Source organism: Coenobita brevimanus, chromosome 47 (assembly GCF_032717465.1).
Source record: "Coenobita brevimanus isolate Jiangsu-jjx chromosome 47, ASM3271746v2, whole genome shotgun sequence".
In the NCBI taxonomy this organism is placed as follows: Eukaryota; Metazoa; Arthropoda; class Malacostraca; order Decapoda; family Coenobitidae; genus Coenobita; species Coenobita brevimanus.
Window position 1 is genome coordinate 10251373 of NC_137000.1, and position 17219 is coordinate 10268591.

A 17219-nucleotide genomic window follows, 5' to 3' on the forward strand; every position below is an offset into this window, starting at 1 on the left:
CGGGGACTATAAAAAGGGGCTCTGCTTCCATTTCCCTCACTTTCGTCACACACATTGTCGTAGGTGGACGCGTGACAAAACATTATTAATATTCTTCTATTCAAGTGAGTCAGGTGATCTCCTATCCCACACTTGGTCCACAAGTGTGATCTGAAACTCAAGTAGAGTATTTCTTTGAAAAATGAGTACTCTTATTGGCTGGTTGTGGAGAGCTCTGGGGTGGCAAGGGGGTGAGGATAAGAAACTATCGTGGAACGGGTACGTTCAGGAGAATTCCTATTGGAATGTCATGTACCGAACTGTAAAATTAGAACCTTTGGGAAGTGGTGCTCACGGGGAGGCATCCAAAGTGAGTTATAATGGTAAAGTAGCGGTTATGAAAGTGGGCAGGGGCTCACATAAGCTTTTGTAGTTTTATGATGAAGCTCGGATGCTGTGGCAGCTAGGCGGTGCCGGGGGTGCGCCTAAACTCATGGCCATAGCTAATGATTTTCCTTTGATGATTACCACGCTGTGCAACGGCATTACCCTGCACAGCTGGTTATACCACAATATTCTCACAAAGAAAATAATTGTCGAGATAATCAGTAAAATTGCAGCAAAGATCAGTGAAATTCACGCTCAAGGAATAATACATAATGATTTGAAAACCGACAACATTATGATTGACTCTACCAGCTCTGACCTGCGTGTGGCCATAATAGACTTTGGTAATGCCACCTCCATTGGAGGGAAGCTTTACAGCTTCACCGATCGTGACGCCATCAGGGGTTTCCCGTGGATTGCACCTGAAGTGTTCTATGGGGGTCCCACCTCGGACCGCGGGGACGTCTACTCCCTGGGACACTTAGTGGCTACTATGGCGATGCAGATGTCCCAGCAGTCGGGTCAGCTTTCTATGGATTTGTTTGACCTGTCTCGTCGCATGATGAGCTTCGCGGCTGAAACGAGACCCAATATGGCGCAGGTGACTGAGGCGCTGGCTGCCCTGTGAGGCTGGCGGGGTCATAGTCAGGCGCAGTTCGATTTCTTTTTGACTTATTACGTACTCATGTTGTCTTATCACAACAGTACTATGGGTCGTATTGTTTCTTTGCTGTTCCACTTACGGACTTAAGTTGTTTTTATAGCACAACGATGAGGTCGTTTTATCTTAATATACTTTTTACTTGCACACTCGGGTCGTATTGCTTTTATTTGTGTTTCTTACGGAGTCGTATTGTTTTTATTTTTCAACTACTGGTCGTATTGTTTTTACTTGTTTCTCTTACGGACTGAAGTTGTTTTGATATCACAACTATGAGGTCGTGTTATCTTGATTTACTTTTTACTTACAAACTCACTCATCATCAACTGTGGTACTCTATTCACTTATGGCACTCTTTTACTTACATGCTCACTTAAGTAGCCTGGTTTCGCACAAGGAGGCCGCACTTTCTTACTAACAATCTTACGAAATTCCTTAGCATTACTTAAGATGCTGATGGACGCAGGGAATTTCGTGTGACCAGATCTCTAACCTCTTATGATATACCCGGGTTGGTGAAGGAAGCTCCCTAACACCATTTCCTAAGCGATTTATTTTGCTTATCACATACACTTTACCCTCATCTTAATGTGTCATCTTGGTCATTCAAATACCAATGATACACCCTCGTCGGTCAAGAATGCTCCCTAACACCTCTTCCCAAGCGATTTACTTTGCGTATTATATATACTTTACCCTCCTGTGTGTCATTTAGGTCATTCAAACACCAATGATACACACACATCGTTTAAGAAAGGTCCCTAACACCTCTTCCTAAGCGATTTATTTTGCTTATTACTCCATGCTGTCCTCTTCTGTGTCATGCAGATCATTGAAATATCACCATACTCAGCATAATTAACGTGCATATTTATATTAACCAACCGTATCCAAAAATAAATCGCCAAGGAAGAGATGCTAGGGAGCCACCTTAGCCTACGAGAATAAGGACCTTTGGAATATTTCTGTGGATGAAAAAGAAAAGGTAACAGAAGACCACAGAACAGAAGTGTCTTGAACTGTCTCTCTTGCAAATCTTACATGCAGTTGAAATCTTGCACTGTTAAATGGCAGGCTTCTTATCTAGCCTCCTCAAGATCATGTATTCATCTAAGGAGTCATGAAGGAGTAAGTAAAGCAAACCAACCAAGACATCCTCCTCCTCCACGTGGGAGTTTGTGCACATGTATGGTTCATGATCAGTTAGGGTGTTGGTCACTGGAGAACCCCTGGGACCTCATAATGAAGATCTCTGGCCCATTAGGCTCGGAATTTGTGTGTGTTGTATAGAGGTGGGTATACAACAGGCATGAAGTAGTATCTATTTATTTATCTACCTATCTATCAATTGATCTATCTATCTACCTATCTATCAATTTATCTATATATCTGTTTATCTCCCTATCTTCAAACCATCTTTCAACAGAATATGAATCTTGACTGTCATTGTCGTTGTCCATTACGTTATGCTCCTTCCCCCTCCCCCTCCACACACACACACACACACACACACACACACACACACACACACACACATTATCTGAAAAGCAATCACAACAATCAAGACGTCTTTAATAAAACACCATTTAAAGAGGCACGTCTTAAAGAAAACAACACTGACTTAGGATCCAAGTTGAAGATGATTATGTTCCAAAATATTACAACTTTTTCCACACGACGCTGTAAACTGCAAGACTCTGGCAAATCTGCTTTATAGGTAGCACTGGAAACTGAACAGGTGATTTTTCCTTATTAATGAGCACCACAGTTCACGAAAAAAAGTTCAAAATGGAAATAGATGTAACGTAGGGCATGACGCAGAGAAGATCCAGCCGAGAAGGGAGGCCAATATAAACACACACACACACACACACACACACACACACACACACACACACACATACAATCAATCAATCAATCAAAATGTAACATAAATATAAAGAAGACTTGATGTAGCGAAGACCCAGCTGACATGGAGGCCACCCAGACGAGAAAGAACAAGAACTGAATCACAGGTGGGCCAGGTTAGGGAAGAAGGAAGTTAAGAGAAGAATCCAGCAGAAACAGACCCTGGCCACAGTTTTAAGAGGCAGGAATGAGTCTCCTTGGTTACTACTCAGATTTTCCCTTCAATGATTTGGCGTGGTTGCATGAAATTCGATGGCTCTCAGTTATATGGCAGGAATGAGTCTCCTTGGTTACTAGTCAGATTTACTCTTCAATCTGACTACATTTGGTTGAACGGATTTTTTTTTTTTCGTCAGCTTAGAATAAACCGGTTATACACAGCCGCTTGGAATTATATATACGATTTTTTCCTCAGTTGTTAGAGATTCTTTAAAACTCACTTTCCTAACACCTTCCTACATATCCCAATTCACCCCCTTGTGGAGTGCATGGGGAGTGAGAGACTGACTAGGAGAGTATACGTGAGTGAGGTGGAGGGAGAAGAAGGAGGAATAGACTGTGGATGAGATGGAGAGGTGTACGAGTGAGGGGGCCGTGAGCTGGGGAAAGGGCGGCCTGATGGTGGAAGACAAGGAGGCGACTTGATTGTAGCCACCCCTTCCGGAATTAGAATCTGGGTGTAGAAAGACTGACAGACATAAAAAATAGACAGGAAGGTAGATAGACGCTGTACCCTGCAATAGATAGAGAATACCACATCTAACCTTTCAACCACATAAACTCCCCCCACCCCCAATTCTCCCCTCCCCACACGCCAATTCTCCCCCTCCCACCCCCAATTCCCCTCCTCCCACCCCCAATTCTCCCCCACCCTTACTCCCCCATCCCCAATTCTTCGCCTCCACCCAAACTCTCCCCTCACCCCCACTTCCCCCCCCTCATCACACACCTCCTTCCTACCTGCCCCCTTTCCCACCATTCCTGTCTCTCTCCCTCTCCCCTTCTCTACCATGCCTTTATTGACTCTATTCTTTCTTTTTTCTTTCTTCAATTTTCTTTTCCTTCTTCTTTTTCTTTTTCTGCTTCCTCTTTCCTTGCTTCTGCCTCTTTGTTGTTGTTGTTGTTCTTGTTATTGTTCTTTTTCTTCTTCTCCTTCTTCTTCTTCATTTTCTTCTTCTCCTTTTCTTCCTTTCTCCCAAACACTTTTCAACGTGTCACTATTCCTTCATTTCTTCATCAGTTCATTCACACCAGACACATCTCTTCCTTAGACAATAAAAAACAAACATTTTCTTTTTTTTTCGATCTTTTAAATAGTTTGGGGTCAAAGGTCAAACACAATTTGTGTTGTGTGTGTGTGTGTGTGTGTGTGTGTGTGTGTGTGTGTGTGTGTGTGTGTGTGTGTGTGTGTGTGTGTGTGTGTGTGTGTGTGTGTGTGTGTGTGTGTGTGTGTGTGTGTGTGTGTGTGTGTGTGTTCAAATATATTCATTATCACGAAAATTTACACGGAAATATCGCGCGTGGAGACCATCTGGCATTCTCTTTAAATACATTGCCAATCTTTACATTTTCCGTTTCTCCTTCCTTTACTTCTTTCGCCTTAACTTGGCTCAGATATTCGTTCTTCTATTTCACATAATTCGGTGGTAAGAAAAGACAATGCTACAGCTCTACAACCTTTTCATAGCACTTCTTTGTGACAAGCACCATATTCTAGTGTTAATTTACTGCTACTGCTCGACATTCACACACACATACACAATCCCCCAATCCCTCTGGGTACTAGAAATCCCCCATAAGCTAAATAAAATCCTCTACTGCCGGTAGGAAAAAGTAAGAAAACCGTCATGGTGGAGAAGGGGTTGACAGGCCTGAACAAATCGCCTGAGAGAGAGAGAGAGAGAGAGAGTGGGGGGAGGGGAGGGGATATCAAAGTTCTCAGTATCAAGTGACCTACTCGTTAAGCCGGACCATTCTACGGGGGAGGTGTAGGGGGAGGGGAAGAGGGAGGGGAGGGGAGGAAAGGAGAAAAGGAAAAGGTGAGGGGGAGAGGAGGGCAGAGGAGAGGGAGGAAAGGAGAGGTAGGAAAGGGGGAGGAAGAGGAGGGGGAGGGGAAGGAAGGGGAAAGAAATGAGAGAAGGGAGGGAAAGTTAAGGGACGGGAAGGATAGGGAAAGGGAGGGGGAGGAGGGAAGAAGAGGTGAATGGGAGGAGAAAGACAGCGAAAGGGGGAGGAAAGGGGCGAGGGGTGAGGGGGAGGATGGATGGAGGGGAAGGGAAGGGAAGGGAGGGGAGGGGAGGAAGGGAGAAGAGAGGAATAGGGTGTAAGGAAGGATAGGGGAGGACTTGGATGATGGAATGGAGAGGGGGGGGACAAGGGATGGGTAGAAAACAATAGATGGAGGGAAGTGGTAAAAGTCAACTATTGCTAATAATAATAATAATAATAAAAGAAAAGAACAGGAAATACAGGTATAGAGAATGTTAAAAGTACCTTATCAACTTAGCAAATGATGATGATGATGATGATGATGGTAAGAACAACAACGACAGTAATTATAATGCTCAGTAACTAAAGAGAAACTGTAAAAGAACGTAAACACAACCTTCACATCAGGAATAATATTAATCATACCAATAATAATAATAATAATAATAATAATAATAATAATAATATTAATAGTAATAATAATAATAATAATACCCCTCAAATTCCTCAACTAACCCCTTACATCATACCTTCACTACCCCACCTCACTTTTCCCGTCTGTTCGGTGGGGGGAGGGGGGCAGGAGGGGGTAGGGGGCAGGAGGGGGGCAGGGGGGGTAGCGTGGGGTAGGGTGTTCAGCGGTGGTATTAGGTAACGCACCGGAGCGCTCCACTAGGGGTGCGTACCGTATACTGCTTCACTTCCAACATCCTGGTCCTGCCCTGGCGTCCCCTTGGGCCTAGAGGGATCCCTGCCACCTCCACTGATGCTCCTACGCCTGGTGGTTTAGTGGTTAGCATGCCCCGGTCGGAGTGGCGGCCCTGATATGTGCATGGGTTTTCTTTCCACCCTTCCTGTATAATTTCTTTGCCTGGCCTTTTCCCCCAGGTTAGGTGCACTTCCTTTTCCCTCCTGCTGCGCTGGGGGAGGTGGATGGGGAAGGCCTTCGTCTTATCTTTCTATCCATATCTACCTATCTATCTATCTATTTTTCTCATTATTATATTATCAACATGTAACTGATACCTTCATTCACGGGACCTTCTCGATACGGGTCTTAAGACATTTTTAAGTACTACTTGTTCTTGCAATTCTCTATCTATCAATCTATCTTATCTATCTATCTCATAAGGCAATTACCTGATGAATTATTACCTGAGAGAGAGAGAGAGAGAGAGATATGAGGGGGAGGATAAGTGGGAGTGGTAAGGGGAGAGGAAAGGGGAGGTGGGGAAGATGGAAGATTAGGCAGAAGAAGAGAAGGAGGAGGAGGAGGAGGAGGAGGAGGAGGAGGAGGAGGAGGTGGAAATATATATGCGATTTTTTTAACACTCCTTGTACGGTTTGCTTTACAGACTGACGTACGAGAGAGAGAGAGAGAGAGAGAAAGTGGGGTAAGGGGAAGGGGGGTACCAAAAGAGGGGTGGTGGTGGTGGTGGTGGTGGTGTAGGGTAGTGTGATGGTATAGTGTTACCCAGGCTTCACCCTGCCCACCCCTGCCCTGCCCTGCCTTGCTTAGTGTCTCACCTACTGCCCTCACCCTCACACTACCACACTCCCTCCTCGCCCTTCATGACCCGGTGCGACCCAGTATGACCTAGTGTGACCCAGTGTGACCTAGTGCGACCCAGTGTGACCTAGTGCAACCCAGTGAGCCGGATAATTATTCGCTTGAGGAGAGTGGCGCCCAAAAGGGGGAGAAAACACCCTCATTCACTCATATTCATTCTCCCCTAATTTACTCACGTTCATTCTCTCCTCATTCACATTCATTCTCCCCTCATTCACTCACATTCATTCTCCCTTCATTCACTCACATTCATTCTCTCCTCACCCACATTCATTCTCTCCTCATTCACTCACATTCATTCTTTCCTCACTCACATTCATTCTCTCCTCACTCACATTCATTCTCCCTTCATTCACTCACGTTTATTCTCCCTTCATTCACTCACATTCATTCTCCCCTCATTCACTCACATTCATTCTCCCCTCATTCACTCACATTCATTCTCTCCTCACTCACATTCATTCTCCCCTCATTCACTCACATTCATTCTCTCCTCACTCACATTCATTCTCCCCTCATTCACTCACATTCATTCTCTCTTCACTCACTCACATTGATTTTTCTTAGCCATCGTATGTGACTTGCCACGCCTCTCATTTTTTTTACGGGACTCCATATACTGTAATGCTCAAAAAAAAAAAAAAAAAAAAGAAAGAAAGAAAGAAAGAAACTGCGCCATCTTACGGGATTTATATATGGAATTTTTTCTTTCAGGATAAAAAAATTTCTGCGCATCGTTAGTTACCGATTTAGCCAAACATTCGAGCAGTGAAGAAAATAAAAATAAAAACACACAAACAAAACAATGTATAACTTTTAATGAACGATGGTATTATGAAATGAAAGAATAAATAAAAATATAATGTTCTGCTAGACTTGTGTGTGAGAACTGTGCTTTATTCTGGGGTATTATAAAAAGAAAAAAGTTATATGAGTTCCAGATGTGAAAGAAAAGGCTATAATAATTTTCACGATAAGTTTTGGTCATCGGAAAATAAATATAACAACTGAAAATATACATAAGATATGTTTATCTTGTGTGTGAAGTTTGTATTTATGAAAAAGATGTTATAAGGAGTTTTGAGACAATATAGGAACGGTTATAAGTGGCCGAGAAGTGTTTGTGTGACCTATGATGAGTGCCAGTGAGCAGGGATGCCTAGTGAAGTGACCTGTGGATTGACCCTTGACCTCCCGTGTGTGACCCAGCGTGTGTATGGCCTCTGATGACGTCACAGATACACCATGACGTCACTACACCTGCTTCTGCTGCTCCTACTGGCTACAGGTGGGTCAGAATACAGGGTGGTGCATATATAACGCTGCTCTGCTCTTTTACACCACCAGGTGATTTCTTGTGCGTAGTGAGGGCGGCTGTCAGGGTTATTAATGTCTACCCTGCATCATTTATTCATATCCTACTCCCTCTGTCACACCCACGCCCACACCAGCACACTGAGCCGTCCCCACAACACGTAAAATACCGCCAGGTGAGTTTCTAGTGCAGCGCTGCCCATAATTAATTCAGAGCCAAGGTGTGCGGTGGTATCGTGCTGGACTCGTGTTTAATATATCTCCTGTGACTTGGGTTCGAATATCAAGCCTGGCGGACATTTAAGGCGGATACTAGAGTGTAATGGGCAAAATAAATCGCTAAGGATGAAGTGTTGCAAAGTCTAACACTGATTTATCTATCAGTCTATTGCCAGACGCCTTAATCCCATAAAGGGTGGCCACAAACAACTTGCCTCCACGCCGCCCTGTCCTCTACTATTTGCCTGCCCTCGCTCCAACTCACCCCCTGTCTCATATATCTCTCCATTCCATCCCTCCATCTCATCCTTGCCCTCCCCCTCCTCCTCTCTCCTTCCACTTCACTCACATACTCTCTTCTAGTCAGTCTCACGTTCTCTATCCTCTCCACATAGTCAAACCATCTCAAACAATTTTTCTTAACACTTTCAAACACATCCTCGTCAGCACCACAACGCTCCTTTACTTCCTCTATTTATCTAACTCTCTCTCTCTCTCTCTCTCTCTCTCAATGTGTACTAATTTCCTCCCGTTCTTCAGGGGGTCGCGTCCTTGGGCAGCTGGAGGAGGGGGGAGGCGAAGGAGGGGAGAATCAGCCCACTAGGAATGAGGAGGGAGGACAAGTGACCAGGGATCGGGAGGTAGGTGACGTGACCAGCAGGATGAGCCACTATACTCCTTTTACTCTAACTTGGCCTAAAATTGACATATCTACATATTGAATGCTTAATTGTAACAGTGGCTTAGCACCAGAACACGATGCTAGTCACGAAGAAGTGTTATGGAGAGGATGTAGAACTGTAGTACTCATATTGTCCTGTTCTACTATCGAGCTATGAGAAATTAACCACAAAATGACGAATATCTGGTCAAGTTAGCGTAAGAAAATATGTAATGACCGTAACTAAGTCTAATGAAGTGGCTGGTAAAAGCACTGTACCTTCACTACGCCTAATCAAATCTACGCAACTCATCAGTGGGAAATGCGGTGGATGATGATGATGATGATAATAATAATAATAATAATAATAATGACAGATTAATTTTTTTCTACTTCCAGATACAAACTTCTGGCATGGAGGTTTCAAGTTCCACATCCGCCATCCACAGTCATTACTCCACTCCTGATAATGTTACACCCGCCGTCCACACTGCTCCACTCATTCTCCACACTCTCCCATCCACCTCCCACACCTCCTCGCCTATTTTCCACGTGCCTGCTCCGGTCACTCTCATTTCCATATCTCTTAATGAGTCTTATTCTCCTATTCCACATTCCCGCTTAACCACCACCACTCCCTCACCCAATGCCCACACTCCCTCACGCAAGACCTCCCATACTTCCTCACCCACATTTCAAACCCTATCATCTAACACCTTAATTCAGTCTCCCACTCCCCACATCGCCTCACCCACTACCCCCACCCACACTCCCTCACCCACTACCGACACCCCCCTACCCATTTTTCACGTTCCTTCTCCCGTTACTCGCATTTCCCTATCTCTCATTGATGTTTATTCACCCATTCCTCATACGTCCTCATCTATCACCACTCCCTCCACCACGCCCTCCCTCACTACACGCTCTTCCAAACTCATGACTACTCCCTCACCCACTACATATCATCCCCCTCCCCTCACTTCCCTACTAATCACCACTCCTTCACCTACCACCACTAGCACCACCGCCACCATTACACTCACAACCACCACCACCACTACACCCACAACCACCACTACTCTCTCACCTATCACCTCATCCTCTACATACACTTCTCCGCCCGCTACAAGCACATCCTCCTACACTATACATTTTCCTTTACCTAACACCACCGCTCCATTACCCACCCCCTCACCTACCACTCATTCTTCTTCACCCATCCCTCCCTCATCTCCTTCAACCTACCCCTCCTCATCCCTCCACCCATCCTCATCTCCTCACACCCAAACCCTGCAAAACCAGTGGCTGTCATCTTCAAGGAACACCCGGGAACTGTCAACACCGAGAGGAGACTTCGACAACACAGATGACTCGGCTCCCAGGCTGGACTCAGAGGAAATCGTAGAGGAAGCCACTGATTTCTTCTTTTTTCCATCCTCTGACCTCGTGACCTCCGCTGCGACCTCCCAGAGTCCAGCTACAGCTCCGGAGGTCACTGCTGATGTGGAGAGGTCAACGCAGAAACAGCAAAACGAAGAAACATCCACAAATATAATCAGGAACTCGACCATCATGGGAAAGCTTGCGTCGTCTGAGGAGGTTAGCATCTCAGCCAGTACTCCTAGCAGACCTGAAGACACGACTCTCTCCAGCCTCAGTCTGCGTCAGGATGGAAGCAAGGGCAAAGGGACGACTACGAAGGGGAACCCGGTGAGTGAAAGTCCCTCCACTCCTCTCCCTCCCGCCCCTGTGACTGCGTCCTACGTGGGACTGCCGCAAAATAGATGGTTTTGGTTCTTCATCCTGCTAAGAGGGGGGAACTGCCTGGACGTTGATATGAACACGAGCGCCCTGTTCTCAGACTTCGCCACTGCCTTCTCCTCCCTGCTGCTCTATAACACCGAACACGTGATGGTGGGAGACATCACGTGCTCTGGAGATCAGCTCACGGTAAATATGTCCGTGGATTCCGTGCAGTATCCCCAGTGCGAGTCGGACCTCAAAACCCTCCTCTCACATCGAAATCTCCGAGTCCACATCCACAACACCTCCTTCTACATCGAGTCCTACGAGTCCCAGCGCTCCGCCATCTTCGAGACCAAACCAGACGTCGAGGTTGACAAGGCCGAGATCCTTTTCATGACTCTGAGTGGCGTTGGGGTGTCGATGGTGTGTATATTCTTTGCCGGGGTGGTGTTTGCCATCTACCAACAATGCTCGCTCAGGAAGAACAAGGTGGTCTTCGCCGATGGAACCAACAAGTTCCACCCCGACTCCCCGCGAAGCCTCCGTCCCAGAATGGAGATGGACCAAGGAGTTCGGTACACAGGGACACACAGCTACACCGTCAACATGTACAAGAGCTACAGCGACTTGAGCTCCCAGGATCTGTATGGGACGGGACGAAATTCTGGACCGGCGACAGTGACCACGACGCAAAAAAACAAGACCCCAAAAGAACACCAAAATAAGAGGAAAAAGAAGCAAGGGAACACACTCTTTGTTGAACCAGGAGACAGACACGGACATGAAGAGCTGTGGGAGGAAAGCATCACCCGTCACGAATTCACAACCATCAGGAACGCTAACAACAAGACCACCTCGTTTCGTTCGGAGGATCCTTTAAGCTCGTACCCCCTCCTTGTGAACGGACGAGCAAACGTAAACAAACCACAAGATCCTGGAAACGGGACGGTCGTGGATGCTGACGAAGAGAGAGGGATGAATGGCGAAGGCAGGGGACTGAAAGAGATGAATAACGAAGGGATAGGAATGATCGGGATGAATAACAAAGGGATGGGAGTGAAAGGAATGAATGGCGAGGGAAGAGGAAGGAAATGGATGAATAACGAAGGGATGGGAGTGAAAGGAATGAATGGCGAGGGGAGAGGAAGGAGAGGGATAAATAACGAAGGAAGGGGAGTGACAAGAACGAACAACGGAAGGATAGGGGTAAATAATGAAGGGATGGGGGTGAGAGGGATGAATGGTGAAGGGAGAGGCGTGAATAACAAGGGGAGAGGAGTGACAGGGATGAACATAGTCACCGAGGAGTACCACTATCCCCTCTCCTCCACCTGTCCCTCATCTCCCGCCATCCCGAAGGGCGTCTTGGAGAGGATGGACGATATGATTTTCACCACTCTCTCCAGCAGCAACCCCGAGATCCAGCAACACTCCAACTCCTTCTCCACCATCAGCGTCTCCACTTCCACCCTCTTCTCCACCACGGACGATGCCATCACCTCCTTCATCACAGCCACACCTCCTCCACCTCCACCAGCCTCAGCCAAACCCACCAACAGAGGGAAGAAGGTTTTTCCTCCACCAGATGTCTCCACCACTCCACCCGTCTTCACTCCTCCTCCACCCTTCTCCACCCCTCCACCGGCCTTCTCCACCGCCTCACAAAGCTCCTCTTCCACTTCACAAGCCTCCACCTCACCACCAGCCTTCCCCACCCCTCCGCCACCCTACTCCACCTCCCCACCAGATGTCTCCACGCCTCCACCAGCCTCTTCCACCTCTCCAGCAGCCTCCTCGACCTCACCAGCAGCGTCCACCTCCAGCGACAACCTGTGCCTGACCCGCATCACATTTATGGGTATGGAAAATCCCTCGTTTATGATGGAAACTGACATGTGATTAATATGTTCCTGTTTGGCCCAGAAAAAAAAACAAGCAACAACAACAAAAAGACACACACACACACACACACACACACACACACACACACACACACACACAATGACAGTGATGATGATGATGCTGATGATGACGATTTTCTTTCTACCCATCTCTTTTATTAGAGGGAAAATCGGGTTAGGATTCTGATTATGATGAATATGATGTTGATAATAATGATGATAATGATGCCGCTGATGATGATAATAATAATAATGATGACAGTGATATATAATGTCCTTAATTATACTTAGTTCAAATATCAGACTCTTTACTCATTCATACGTCCTGAAAAACTTTACATTATTCAGAGCTACGTTTCTTCATCAAGTTAACATACGCAGCAAATTTAAACATTCAAATATCTAAACAAATCTAACATCCACCCAACATCTCTAACTTCCTAACATTAAATCAGTTTCCCTCACCTTCGTCTGAATTCCTAACATGAAAAATCTAGTACTTATATTTCCATCCACATTTCTAACTTCAAATTCCTAACAGTATCTCAAATTATCAACTTAATTCCTAACAAAAATATCTACTAAAAATTCTTATTATATTTTCAAGTGCCATTTACCTATCATTATATCTAAGTTTCATCTATATTTCTTGGTCATGTATCCTGTTAATATGTCTGAACTTTAATTTCTAACGCCATGTATGTTTGTATGTATGTATATATGCATGTATGTATGTGCATGGCGTATGTATGTATGTATGTATGTATGTATGGATGGATGGATGGATGGATGGATGAATGAATGAATGTATGTATGTATCTATGTATGAATGAATGTATGTGTGTATAATATGTACGTGTATGTAGATATGTATGTATGCTCTTCTTTAACATAAATTCTAACCTAAACTGCCTAACATCTGTCAACTTTAGCTTATTCTGATTCGCTTCATGTATTTATTTTGTACTCTTTCTGAAGGGGTGTGTTTTGTGGTAGGTGTGGTGAGGGTGTGGTGGTTGGTGCTGTGGTATTTGTGGTGTGGTGTGGTGAAAATGTGGTGAATGATGTGGTGGTGGTGTGTGTGGGAGAGGAGGGGGGGCAGGTGTGGTTAGGGTTTGGTATGTTTTGTGGTATGTGTGGTGAAGGTGTGGTTAATGGTGTGGTGAGGGTGTGGTGTGTTTTGCGGTAGGTGTGGTGAAGGTATGGGTAGTGGTGTGGTGGTGTGTGTGTGGTTGCTGTGGTGCGAGCGTGGTATGTAATGTGGTAGATGTGGTTAGTGGTGTGTGTGTGTGTGTGTGTGTGTGTGTGTGTGTGTGTGTGTGTGTGTGTGTGTGTGTGTGTGTGTGTGTGTGTGTGTGTGTGTGTGTGTATCTTAGATGTGATAAGCCAAAGATGTACCTTTTTTTTATGTGTATGTATATATGTACGTGTGATTTATATATGTATGTACGTATGATATATGTATGTATGTATGTATGATGTATATGTATGTACGTATGTATGTGCGTCTCATGTGCACTTGTCCTTCAGAGATGTACGTGTGGCCACATCCCCAAGAACTGCCTGCAGATCCCAGTGTGGCCGCAAGCAGGGTAAGTTGGCCATGTCTCTATATAACTACTACTACTACTACTACCATATCCTTACATCTGTTTCTCCTACCAGTCTATCCCTACTGCTGCAACTACCACTACTGTCACTACCACCACAACTACACTACTTTCACTATCACCACAACTACCACTACTGTCACTACCACCACAACTACCACTATGTTCACTATCACCCCAACTACCACTCTTGTCCCTACCACCACAACTACCACCACATCCCTATCTTTTGTTACTACCACCACAACTACCTTACATGACAGACTACAGGTGTATGGAATCGCATGTGGTTGCCGGGTATGGTAGGCACTGTAACATAGGATATTGTGGGTTATTGTATGGGATTGTAGTGCATGTATGGTGATGATCAATAGTTCCTTTACACCCTCTCTAAGCCGTGTCATAACAATAATAAACACGATGATGATGATGATGATGATGGTGATGATGATGATGATGATGATGATGATGATGATGATGATGACGACGACGGAGATGATGATGATGATGATCATGATGATGATGGTGTTGACGATGATGACGACAACGGAGATGATGATGATGATAAACACAGTAAATAAAAAATAAATCGCTGTATCCTTGCTTAATATATTACAAAAATACTGTATCAAATGTATAATACACAAAAATACATCCAAATACAGTGTCTCTGATATGTATTAATTTGGGTCGAGTACGAAAAGAAGAGATTAAATGGATTCTTCGTGCGTTTTAACTGGCTTGTGCATCCTCTGGTGTGTGTGTGTGTGTGTGTGTGTGTGTGTGTGTGTGTGTGTGTGTGTGTGTGTGTGTGTGTGTGTGAGAGAGAGAGAGAGAGAGAGAGAGAGAGAGAGACAGAGACAGAGAGAAATATTAAAGTCACCATACAACCCCTTCAGTTTGAAAAAGTCTCCCCTAAGCTGAAGAAACCAGTATGGAAATAACATACATAAACAAAAAGAATAAGTCGCTGGATGGACGGCGTTAACAGTTCCTCATCACGCCTGCATGGTACTGTGTGCATGATACTGTGAGGTAAGTCTAGAGATGCCTATACTTCCCTCACTTTAACTTGGTGGAGATGTTTTTAGCCCTTTTGCATCTGATTTCTCACTCTTTCCATAGCACTTCTTCGTGACTAGCGCCATATTCTAAGATTCTGTTACGACTCTGCATTCAAGATGGAGAGATGGCAATTTTTTTCGCCTAAAAGTGAACGGAGTAGAGTGCAGGGTTAAGAATGTATTTCATTTATTGATTTATCTATCTGTAACTATCTATATATCTACATGCATCTATTAATCTATCTATCTATATCTATCAATCAATCTATTTATCAGTCTATCATAGGACTTACTCTCAAAACTGCTTTGAATATCCGACGTGCATCTGAATACAAGACTTGCATTGCTGTATGATTGCTTTGCATACGATATCGACTTTGAATATAAGCACTTCCTATGTGAGAATTACTTTGAAAATAATTGCTTTGAATGTGAGAGCTGCTTTGAATATTACTGCTTCATATATACAGTATAATCGCTTTCAGTATAAGAACTGCTTTGAGAATGCTTTGATGTTGCTTTGAAAACAGTATGTTTCTCGAGCTTTTAAAAGAGAGAGAGAGAGAGAGAGAGAGAGAGAGAGAGAGACAAATACCTTATCACTGAAATTACTGATGAGATTAGGAATTCCACTTTCAACATCAGGTTTTCCAATAATTATAAAAAAAACGAGTACGGAATTATTATAATGATGATGATGATGATTATTATTATTATGGATTAGCGCTAGCATGATGATGATGACGATGATGATGATGATGATAACAATGATGATGATGACGATGATGGTAATGATAATACGATGATAATGATGATGATGATGATAACGATAATGATGATAACAATGATAACGATGATGATGATGATAACAATGATAATTATGATGATGACGATGATGTTAATGATGATGATAAATGATGACTTTTATTTCAGAGCAGTAACCGTCCCAGATCCAAGTCGGTTACGGTGCCCTCCAAACCCAGCCCAGTTCATCCCAGAAGGCGACCTGACCCGACCTGATTGAGCCTAACCCAACTTAGCCTGACCTCACCCGACCAGACCTAATTTTACCTGACCTAAACTGACCTGACCTCGTAACCCCTCCTCACGTTGGTCTGGAGGTCATTTATCCCTTCCCTGTGATGACCTAGTTCTTCATGACTAGCATCCTATTCTTGTGTTGATCTATTGTTACAGCACAGCATTCAAGGCGGAGAGATGGAAATTTTAGGCCAAGTTAAGGTGAAAGGAGCAAAACTAAGCATCGCCCAGAGTTGGCTAGAAGAGGAAAGGGAAGGTTAGAGATGATTAGATTGGGTTAGATCAGGTTAGATTAGTTTAGGATTAGTTGTTTTAATCTGGACCAAGCAGGCTACATTAAAAAAAAAAAAAAAAAAAATTCTTAGTCGAAGGGTAAGCTGATGAAATGACCTAGCAAATGCACATCAAAAATTAACATACTTTCCTATCAAACAGAAATATTTTGCTTTATTTTCCTTCATGCTCAAAGGTATCATTAAGTACAAATATATATACAGACGTTAATAAAGATTGTCGTATTAGGTGTGTTTTATTTACCTTGAAGTTCCTTAGAGCGCAGAGAAACCTAAGTAAAAAATGGTAGAAGTGGAGTTAGTGAGAATGTTTTAAGATGATGATGATGATGAGGATGGTAATTAATACTGCTAACATAAAACTGATACGTACACCACTTATTCATCTTACACACACACACACCCACACACACACACTCTTGGGTACCCACAACCAGCACCAACAACTAAAATCAACAACCCAGCACGCACACTCGTAAGAAAACTATTACTATTCGCTACATATCCATCTATTCTCACCACCAACACACCAGAATCTCCCACACACCTCCATGTCACCACCACATCACCACACCACATCGCACTCTCACCACAACCGCCTACAAGGAACCAAAATCAACCACGTCATAACCAATACTAGAAAAAAAAATGTTATAC

The 17219-nt window shown here is 44.2% G+C and overlaps 1 protein-coding gene across 1 annotated transcript; it reads left to right on the forward strand.

The window, feature by feature from the left end:
* The first annotated feature begins 7958 nt into the window (after positions 1 to 7958).
* LOC145399023 (uncharacterized) lies at positions 7959 to 16252 on the forward strand. The gene is made up of 6 exons (XM_080271752.1): positions 7959 to 8001; positions 8787 to 8887; positions 10210 to 11568; positions 11962 to 12222; positions 14085 to 14146; positions 16162 to 16252. The coding sequence occupies exons 1-6, from the start codon at positions 7959 to 7961 to the stop codon at positions 16250 to 16252; spliced, it is 1917 nt and encodes a 638-aa protein (XP_080127878.1).
* The last annotated feature ends 967 nt before the right edge of the window (positions 16253 to 17219 follow it).